The 11,455-nt window shown below is 36.0% G+C and overlaps 1 protein-coding gene across 1 annotated transcript; it reads right to left on the bottom strand.

The window, feature by feature from the left end:
- Positions 1-979: 979 nt before the first annotated feature.
- On the bottom strand, positions 980-10,038 carry LOC137650605 (streptococcal hemagglutinin-like). Its single transcript, XM_068383809.1, has 2 exons — positions 9,912-10,038; positions 980-3,709 (listed from the first exon to the last, which is right to left on the bottom strand). Exons 1-2 carry the CDS (start codon positions 9,930-9,932, stop codon positions 1,226-1,228), a joined length of 2,505 nt encoding a protein of 834 aa, XP_068239910.1. The 5' UTR covers positions 9,933-10,038; the 3' UTR covers positions 980-1,225.
- Between the last annotated feature and the right edge of the window lie 1,417 nt (positions 10,039-11,455).

Here is an 11,455-nt window from a genome sequence, read left to right as displayed (position 1 = left end):
TCTTTTATGGTCTCTCGTGACATGGTTGGTTTCGACCTGGCCTCTCATTAGAAGGGGCTAGCGTTCGATCCCAAGTATGAGGTAGAAATTTATTTCTATTTGAACACGGTGTTGGGTTGATATTTATCCATATATATATATATATATATATATATATATATATATATATATATATATATATTTGTATATATATATATATGTATATATATATGTATATATTTATATATATATGTATATATATATATGTATATATCTGTATATATATATATATATACAGTATATTTATTTATATATATGTATATATATATGTGTGTATATATGTATATATATACATATATATGTATATATATACATATATATTCTGACAATCCCTTTCTGAGTGGGGATACCTTAACTTGGTGAATAGATTGTCCAGAAAGATCATACAGAATGGATGGCCCACAGACAGCTCTCATGAATCTTTGCCATATTTTGTATCAAGCAGCTAAACTGATGTTTTAAAAATCCCAGAAAAAGGGCTTTTGGATGTGGTTGCTCTAGTAAGAAAAAACCGTCGGCAAATCTGGTGTCATATCCCATTGTATTTGGTGCCACTTCTCTCTTCGAGTGTCACAACTCGTGGGTGTCATAATACATGTAATTTTTCATTCAGCATCACAGATTTGAATATCACTATAGTCAATTCTTTTTAGTGAGGCAAATTTGCACGGACTCGCAGGGGTACCCTTTTAGCTCTGAAAAGTTTCCGAACAGCTGATTGGTCGGAAGTATTTTTGTCCGACCAATCAGTTATTAGGAAACTTTTCCGAGCTTAAAGGGCACCCCTGCTAGTCGGTGTATTTCTGCCTCAATAAAAAAAATTGACTATAGTACAGTACTATTTGGAATATTAATATTTTGTTTAAGGATGAAATGGTCCCATCAAATCCTAGTCTGTGTAATTTTTAGATTGTTAATACAGTACAAAAGAAACGATAGATTCAGCATTTGATTTTATTGATCATAGGGCTACATATTTTGAGACAGTTATATTATGCTTTTTAGGTTAGTTAACTCATCTTGATATCTTTACCAGTATTTCTAAAATGTATATGATTGTGACATCTATTAAAAAGGTACAAATTCATTTTGAAACAGATTCAAAATACATGTGATGATTTTATCATGAAGCTCTATACTTTCTGGCATATCGTGGGTACGAGTATGTACTTGGATGTTGTTTACCTCAGTGAATAGCAGTGTATACATAGCCATATTTATCTCTGTTTGTGGGATCATACTGATGAAGGAGGACGTCTCCAACTTTTCGAATAGAGTGACTCGTCGATGAAGATGTTGCAGGATCTTGTTGGGTAATCTCTGCACGTTTCTGCGAAACGGTAACGCTGCTACCACTGTGTGTCTGACTATCTTCAGCTGATGGAGTGATCGGACTCAAAGTATCATTGTCGTCAGTAATTGTGTCAACTATGGCTCTAGGATATGGAATGGGATGTGTATTTTGATTAAAGCCAGTAAGTATAGGTGCTACATAAATTATACCATATCTAGTGCCATTCTGGTCCACATAAGTTCCATGACCAACTACCTCTCCATTAACATCCGTCTTTGCAGGGGCCTCTGTTTTATCTGCGTTTTCATTTGATTCTTGAACAGAATCAGTGTCCCCAGATGAGTATACACTTCCATGGGCATGAGATTCCTCTTCTGAAAGAATATGCCCCGTAGGGATGCCATTTTCTGCCCCTGGAACTGAAGGACCAACAGGTAAAGAATCTCCCTGAGCAACATAGCCAGTCTCGGCACTAGCTTTGTAGTCAATTTTTCGCTTGATTCCATCATCGGCAATGAACGAATAATGTCCAGTGACAGAATTAGCAGCATCAGCAGATTCAAAGCGAGAGCTCTTTGAGGTGTCGTAGGAGAAGGTGTAACTCCCATCGCCTGGAGAAGAGCTTGAGTGGGCTTCGTCAGTAGTGACTTCAGAATCAGGCGTAGAGGAAGGTGAATATTCTTGAGGAGTCACTATATAGGTTATCTTGTATTCATTTCCATTTTGGTCTATGTAAGTTTGATGGCCAACTACATTTCCATCTGGATCAGCATTAACAGCGTTTATATCAATGACTCCATTAGGAATCGTAATGGGATATTCATTAGAATTTAAGCTAGTAGTTGAAGGTGCCACATAAGTTATAGCATATTCAGTGCCATTGTTATCTATGTAAGTCAGTTGACCAACTTTTCCGCTGATCTCAGTTGATGTATCAGAGTGAATGCCTTTATCAGGAATAGGATTGTCATATTCTTCAAGGTTGATGTAAGTATTTGGAGCTGTTATATAGGTTATTTTGTGTTCATTTCCTAATTGGTCTACATAAGTTTGATGACCTACTACTCTCCCATACACATTAGTATCTGCATGAGATGCTGTTGCTGCTGCATCGCCGTTTTCATTTGATTCTATGGGATGATCAGTATGACCACCACCAGTAGGTTTTCCCTCCGGAAGAACTGTGTCACCAGTGGTGGCTGGAACTTCCTGACATTGAGCAGGTGCAGAATTAGAGTTAATATCTGAAGTTGGCGTTTCTTCCTTAATGCTTGTGACAAAACCAGTGTCCGATCCTGCTGTGTAGCGCACAGTGTATTGCAGTCCCTCAGGGACAACAAACCTATAATTTCCTTTAATGTTCAAGTTAGTATCGGCACTTTCTAACCTAGCACTATCTCCAGCATCATATTTGAAGAAGTAAGAGGAATCTGAGGGAGACTCAGTTTCTGTAAAATGAGCATTATCTTCAGCAGTGCTTGTGTGATGTTCATGTTGGGAAACGTTATCATCCGCAGTATGGTGTTCTTCACATGAATCTGTTTCTTCTGAAGACATTTCTTCTGAAGACATTTCTTCTGAAGACGTTTCTTCTGAAGAGGCTGCGTCTTCAGTGGTAACTGAAGCAGATGTCTGAGGGCTAACATTAGTCAATACTGATGCAAGAGCATTGGCCTCTTCTTCTGAAAGAACAGGAATAATATTTCCAGTCGGGATTCCACTTTCAGCACCTGGGACTGCATGTCCTCTTGGAAGTGAATCTCCTTCAGCAATATAACCTGTTTCAGAACCTGCTATGTAACTGATTCCATGGCTAATTCCATCATCGCCTTCAAATGAATAATGTCCAGATACTGAATTTTGAGCGTCGGCAGATTCTGATCTGGAGCTGCTAGATGTTTCATAGGAGAAGCTGTAACTCCCGTCATCACTAGCAGAACTCTTTATGACTGCAGGCTCTACTGATACATTTGCAGAGGAAGAGGAATGGCTTTCTACAGCCAAGGGCGTAATGGGTGGCGAGTCCTTTCGGATATTAAACCTAGGTTCTTCTGTTATTTTAAGACCAAAGTGATTGTCAGGCTGTGCAGGAAGATGAGCTCCATGTGGGACAAATCCCCGTTCATTGGCTGTGTATTCAAGCTTGATATCTGCTCCTGTAGGATCTTTGTAGCCAAATGCTCCCGATACTTCTCCAGGGGCTTGAATCATAGACTGCTCGTAAGCGCCGTCTCCAGTGTTGTATCCATATTTGTAAGTTCCATCGGAATGGAGGACGTAATACTGGGCCCGAGATCCCTGTCCTACGTCAGGTATATGATATTCCTCTGGTCGTGGGAAACCCAGTGTGCTAACCACCGCCAAGGACAACACAACCTGGAACAAAGGCAAAAGGTTAAAAAATTGTAATCGTTTGGAAGTGAACAAAGACATAAATAGATAATAATAGATACTCAAAGGTATAGTTCACTTTGTTTGTTGCATTTTTTATTTGCATAAATTGAGTGTAAAATATCACAAATATAAAAAAAAAAGTCCTGTTTGGCGGTTTTCATAACCACAATATAATCCTAATCCACATTTTTATCTTTCTACATAGTCCTGTAGCACATAAATATATATATATATATATATATATATATATATATATATATATATATAGATATATATGTATAGTTAGATGGAGATGGTTTGGGTATGCTCTTCGCACTCCCCAAGAGAGATTAGTTCATCAAAAGTTCAGCTCGGCTCCACAAGGAACTAGAAGAGTTGGAAGACCCAGGCCTACATAGCTGAGGACTATGAAGCGCGAAGTTTTGAATTAAAAGCTCAAGATAGAGGCGACAGGCGAAATCTAACTGAGGCCCTTTGCGTCAATAGGCGTAGGAAGAAATGATGATGATATATACAGAAAAAGGAGAGTCAAACCGATTGAAATAAGTAGGAAGGGATTTATATTAGTCTACATATCATCGTCAGCCGTTGCAAGCCCATTGCAGAACAAAGGCCTCAGACATGTCCTTCCACTTGTGTCTGTTTATGGTCTTCCTGTGCCAGCCCACGCCCGCAGACTTCCTTAGTTTGTTGAACCAGCGTCTTCTCTTCCTTCTTTTTTCTTTCTTTTGTAATATATATACAGTATATATATATGTATGTATATATATATATATATATATATATATATATATATATATATATATATATATATATACACACATACATACATATATATACAAAAAAAGAAACTCAGACAGGTTTAAATGATTAGGAGGGAATGTATTGTAAAGATGTAATTTCAAGAAAATATCTAGAATACACTCCGAGGCATAAACCTTTTTTTTTTTTAATTTTTTTCCCTGAGTCTTATCAGCTCAAAGCTGCAGATTTACTTGAAATATGTCACAGTGACTGAATTAACTCATTGTGATGTCAGCTGTTTTGAAAACCTGACCTTTGGACATTGAACTTCTAATATTGTGAACTTCAGAGTTGAGGAATTGACAAAATTCTTTATTCTGCCTTATTGTTTCGTATGCTGGATTCTTTTCAAGTTTCGATCCAGGTTTTGAGTTTTGCATTGCAAGTACTCTTGGGGAGTGGCATTGTGGTTCAGGATTGTTGAAGTCAATGTTCTGCCCTTACCAAGAGTGTACCCTCAAGCAAGAGAACTCTAACACAAGACAGTGGAAGACCCTGGTACAGAGGCTATGGCACTACCCAAGACTAGAGAACAATGGTTTGATTTTGGAGTGTCCTCCTAGAAGAGCAGCTTACCATAGTTAAAGAGTCTCTTCTATCCTTACCAAGAGGAAAGTATCTACTCAACAGTTTCAGTGCAGTAGTTAACTTCTTGAGAGAAGAAGGATTGTTTGGTAATCTCAGTGCTGTCTAAGTGTATGAGGTCAGTCGAGAATGTGTGAAGAATAGCCCACACTATTCGGTGTATGTGTCTGTAAAGATGAAATGAGTCGTAACCAGAAACAGAGATCCAATGTAATATTGTTTGGCTAGATACTCTAGCGGCAGTATCTCAACGGGTGGCTGGGGCTTTGGCTGCGTTTGTGTATATATATATATATATATATATATATATATATATATATATATATATATATATACATATATATATATATATATATATATATATATACATACATACATATATATATGTATATATATAAATAATATATTTATGTATATATATATAATAATAATAATAATAATCTATATATGTGTATATATATATATATATATATATATATAAATAGTATATTTATGTATATATATAGTAATAATAATAATAATAATCTATATATGTATGTATATATGATTAAATAATAAATGTGTCCGTTTCTATTCCACTTTAGTGTGCGTGTGTCTTATATGTATGAATGTTTGCCATCTATTTTTTGATAGTGGTATGTACTTGTAAGTATTCATATGGGTAACTTGTTAATTATTATTCTGATAGAGCTTCCCTTTTACCCCTGATCAGTGTTAAAAGTCTCTCTCTCTCTCTCTCTCTCTCTCTCTCTCTCTCTCTCTCTCTCTCTCTCTCTCAGAAAGTTTCGATGCTCTTAATATCAAGTGGTACCACTAATTCTCTTTCCTTGGTTCAAAAGTGTTGCCACTTATCCAGCTGCGCGCTTTTCCCTGTTAATATCAACTTTTTTTTTTTTTTTTTTTTTTTTTTGCTAATAGACTTTTTTTTTTTTTTTTTGCTAATAGACTTTTTTTTTTTTTTTTTTTTTTTTTTGCTAATAGACGTTCCTACATTCTTCTTCTTCTTCTCCTTCTTCTCCTTCTTCTTTGTCTGCATCATTCCCACCTTGTGGGGTCGATGTTTCTGGCCAGCGTTCTCCATCTACCTCTGTCCCACACTTCATCACCGGTTAATCCCTTTGATCGAAGGTCATCCTTGATACAGTCCATCCACCTTCGCTTTGGTCTCCCTCTCCTTCTCCTTCCCTGTACCTCCATTTCCATCACTCTCCTCCCAATATACTGTTCCTACATTAATTGACCTATTTTGAATATCTTGTCTTCCTTCATTGCTCAGGTATTGTTAGCTGTGCTATCTGGTTTCCCTTGCTAATTAATGTTTTGAAACCCTTTTCTCCTGTTGTTTTGGTAGATGCAACTGGTATACAATTTGTGTTTCTTTTATGTCTTAATATTATCACTATTTCTATTTTATTTTTTACCTTCGGACCAAATACACTTAAAGAATTGAGGTAGCCAATTGGAAACGTCCCTGGCTGGCGATATGCTGGACTGGGTTTCGAGTCTCTCTCAAGTTTGATAGTTTATTTTAGTGTTTGCCATCTCACTATCCTTAGTGGAGGCTGTAGGTCTACCTGCATAGTCATAAGCGGCCATTGCCAGGCCCTACCTGGTCCTAGCAGTAACACTGCCCTAGAGACTGACCACAGATACATATCAGCGCCCAAGCCCCCTCTCCACCTAAGATAGGACCAAGGAGGGCCAGGCAATGGCTGACCGAAAACTCCCCATCGTTAGCTCACAAGGATGGTAAGATTCCAGACACTACAAGAAACTATCGAGCTTGAGCGAGACTCGATCTCCCGTCCAGCAGAATGTCAGACAGGGACTTTCCCGCTAGGCCACCACCAAAATCTGTAATAATTGATTGATGATAAAACTAATGACGATGATAATAGAATTATTATTATTATTATTATTAATTGCTAAGCTATAACCCTAGTTGGAAAAGCAAGATGCTATAAGCCCAAGGGCTCCAACAGGGAAAAATAGCCCAGTGAGGAAAGGAAACAAGGAAAAATAAAATATCTTAAATTGAAATTGAGCAATGTAACCTTGAAAATTGAGATGGAAGTCATGGTAGACGGAGGCGAGTTGAATAGTAAAGTCATTGAAGAATTATATTTTCTTTTTCAAGGATTTTGACTCTTTTGATGAAGTTTTTTTTTCTAAGAAGCACAGATTTAATAGATGAAATTTAGATTTTCATTTGTAGCTAATTTTCATCTCTAATTTATTATTTTATCGCTTAATTTCAAAATTATATACTATAGTCAATTCTTTTTATCGAGGCAGATTTTGCACCGACTCGCAGGGGTGCCCTTTTAGCTCGGAAAAGTCTCCCGATCGGTGATTGGTTGGACATGATAATTCTAACCAATCAGCTACCAGGAAACTTTTTCCGAGCTAAAAGGGCACCGCTGTGAGTCAGTGCAAATGCGCCTCATTAAAAAAAATTAGTAAATTAATATTATATATTATATTATATAGAAGAGACTTTTTAGCTACGGTAAGCAGCTCTTTAGGAGAAGGACACTCCAAAATCAAACCCGTTGTTCTCTAGTCTTTGGTAGTGCCATAGCCTCTGTACCAGGGTCTTCCACTCTCTTGGGTTAGAGTTCTCTTGCTTGAGGGTACACTTGGGCACAATATTCTATCTTATTTCTCTTCCTCTTGTTTTGTTAAAGTTTTTATAGTTTATGTAGGAGATATTTGTTTTAATGTTACTCTTGAAATATTTTATTTTTCCTTAAGTTTCCTTTCCTCACTGGGCTATTTTCCCTTTTGGAGCCCCTGGGATTATAGCATCCTGCTTTGCCAAATATGGTTCTAGCCTAGCAAGTAATAATAATAATAATAATAATAATAATAATAATAATATTACAGTATAATAGTGTACGCGACCCGTAGAAAATGATGGATATTTATTTAGATATGCACATACACATAGGCCTAATCACATTCAACACATTCCCCAAACATCCCCCCTTTCCTAACTTTTATAGTTTATATATGACATATTAGTTTTGACGTTGTTACTGTTTTTAGAATGATTTATTGTTAATTTGTTCTCGTCATTTATTTATTTCCTTATTTCCTTTCCTCACTGGGCTATTTTTCCTTGTTGGAGCCCTTGAGCTTATAGCATCTTGCTTTTCCTACTAGGGTTGTAGCTTGGCTAATAATAATAATAATAATAATAATGATAATAATAATAATAACTACAACATGGCAGTTTCGGTAATTTGTGGAGAATGGTCTCTAACTTTATCTTTCGGAGTACTCCCTCTGACCAGGTATGACTACTCCCCTCCCCCTGGGCGTGACGGGAAAGATATATGCAATCATCATCATCATCATCATCATCATGAGCCGTCACTGGTTCACTGCAGAACAAAGGCCTCAGACATGTCCTTCCACTTGCGTCGGTTCACGGCCTTTCTGTGCCAGTCCTCACCCTCAAACTTTCCGAGTTTGTCAATCCATCGTCTTCTCTTCCTTCCTACTTCTTCTTTTACAATCGCTTGGGACCCATTCTGTTACTCTCAATGTCCATCTATTGTCTGCCATTCTCATTACATGTCCTGTCCATGTCCATTACTTATTTTACATGTTGTTGGAATATCCTTTATTATCCGTTTTGCTATTTTCTTGTCTCTTAGCGTTAGTCCCATCATTATTATTTTCATATATATATATATATATATATATATATATAGAGAGAGAGAGAGAGAGAGAGAGAGAGAGAGAGAGAGAGAGAGAGAGAGAGAGAGCACTCGCCCTTGTATTTTAGGTGTTAAAAGTCTTGAAGTAAACTTTCAAAGGCATGATCTCAAACTGCTGTCTCTACGTTTATTCATGTGTTAAAAGAGTAGGAGAAATCTCAGGTTAAAGGTTACTCGTGAGCGGCAGAAGCAAGCTAGGACCACGGAAAGGGACAAACAATGGCTGGATATGACCAAGCAGGTCGACATATTAGCTCCTCCAAACTCTCAGTTTGCAGACGCTATTAGAAACTATCTATCTTGCTCGGAACTCGAACTCTCGACTCACTGATTGCGAGACAGAGAAGACTTTCTCTTTAAATTCGTTCTGCACCAGTGTAGTCCTGAAAATATTGCAAATACTAGCAATAGAAAGTCTGGTTTTGACCATCACGCGACAACACAGAATAGAGCAACTCTTTTCGTCCTTATTTTTTGAAAACCTCTTGCTCTAAGAAATGCCTTCTTGATGTGGTTGAAATAATGGCTCCTTTTCAACAAGAGCATTTCTTTACCACAAAGTTTCGTCGTAAAACAAACGAGAGCACATGAAAAACTCATAAAAATACCTGGAAAACAGAAAAAACACCTGTAAATCAGAGAACACACCTGAAATCACTTTAAAAGCACCTAATAAAACAGAATAACACCTGGAAAGTGTAAAACCACCTGAAAAACTTTCAAACAGAAAAAACACCAGAAAACACTGTAAAAACACCTGGAAACACAGAGAAACACTAAAAACACCGGAAAAAATCTAAAAACACCGGAAAATACATAAAAAAACCCCATGGAAAACGGGAAAAACCACCTAAAAACGCATGATAAACATAAATGTAACTGATAAATAAGAAAAACTTCTGGAGAACAGTGAAAAATAGTGAAAAAACCATGATAAAATAGAAAAGCACCTGATAAATAAAAAAAACTTCTAGAGAACACTTGAAAAACAGTGAAAAACAGTGAAAAAGCACCTGAAAAACAGTGAAATCTCTTGAAAACACCCAAGAAACGACTCTAACTCTACTTACTAAGCTAATCCACGTCGCCATGTTTGTTGGCGGTCTGGTAGATAACGTCTGTGCCCCGAAATGCGAATTAGTTTAGCCTTTTATATCAGTCCTTCGTGCCTTTGTACGTTCATGCGGTGGCCCCAAGGATGACAATACAATGCGGGATGCATATTTAGTTAAAAGGATCTCTAGAGGAGCATAATAACTAGGACTAGATGTGACCAAATTCTGGAATGATCATCCGAACCAGGCAGTTGAATCGGGGGAGCTTCAAAAGTTCAAACTTACAATGAATGTTAATTTATGTTTAAGTGGCTGACATGTCATTTTTATTATTATTATTATTATTATTATTATTATTATTATTATTATCATCCAAGCTACAACCCTAGTTGGAAAAGCAAGATGCTATAATCCCAAGGGCTCCAATAGGGAAAAATAGCCCAGTGAGGAAAGTAAATAAGGAAATCAATAAATGATGGGAACAAAATAACAATAAATCATTCTAAAAACAGTAACAACGTCAAAACAGATATGTCATATATAAACTATAAAAAGACTCATGTCAGCCTGTTCAGGTACATTTGCTGCAACTTTGAGCTTTTGAAGTTCTACTGATTCAACTACCCGATTAGGAAGATCATTCCACAACTTGGTCACAGCTGGAATAAAACTTCTAGAATACTGTGTAGTATTGAGCCTCATGATGGAAAAGGCCTGGCTATTTGAATTAACTGCCTGCCTAGTATTACGAACAGGATAGAATTGTCCTGGGAGATCTAAAAGTAAAGGATGGTCAGAGTTATGAAAAATCTTATGCCACATGTAATTTATAATGAACTAATTGGAAGATCTATTTTCATGTTACTGTTCTGTTATTTGATATTAATTGCTCTTTACTAATCGTGTAGTTTACTTATTTCCGTATTTCATTTTCCTAAATGGGCTATTTTTCCCTGTTGGAGCCCTTGGCTTATAGCATCCTTGGTTTCCAATTAATGTGGTAACTTGGCTAGTAATAATAATAATAATAATAATAATAATAATAATGATAATAATAATAATAATAATAATAATGATTATAATTATAATGATTATAATGATTATAATAATAATGATTATAATAATAATAATAATAATAATAATAATGATAATTGTAATAATTATAATAATTATTTTAATAGTGATTATTATAATAACTATTATATTGATAATTATAATAATAATAATTATAATAATAATAGTAATAATAATAACAATGAGAATAATAATAATAATAATTATTATTATAATAATTATAATGATAATAATAATAATAATAATAATAATAATAATAATAATAATAGCAGCAGCAAAATAAGAGAGATCTGTATTCCACCATGTGGCGTAAAAGTCCTTCAAACTTCGAGTTTTGTGGACGTCCCAGAATATCTTTCAGATGATCCTCAACATTTAACTATAATTATTATAACAAAGATGTCATCATCTTTACTTTTGGGGGGTAGGGGGGGGAGGGGGTTTGGTTAAGAGGTGGAGGCTGTGGAAGAAATGACTTCTGAATT

This window comes from Palaemon carinicauda, chromosome 1, assembly GCF_036898095.1.
Source record: "Palaemon carinicauda isolate YSFRI2023 chromosome 1, ASM3689809v2, whole genome shotgun sequence".
Classification (NCBI taxonomy): Eukaryota; Metazoa; Arthropoda; class Malacostraca; order Decapoda; family Palaemonidae; genus Palaemon; species Palaemon carinicauda.
Note: the sequence above shows the minus strand (reverse complement) of the source record. Positions and strands in the feature narration are given on the sequence as shown.

Bases quoted from the DNA above. Each gene is read 5' to 3' on its own strand.
- LOC137650605 (XM_068383809.1), bottom strand. From the start codon at position 9,932: ATGGCGACGTGGATTAGCTTA. The intron at 3,710-9,911 runs GTAAGTAGAGTT...CCTTTGTTCCAG, and splicing joins TGGCGACGTGGATTAGCTTA to GTTGTGTTGTCCTTGGCGGT.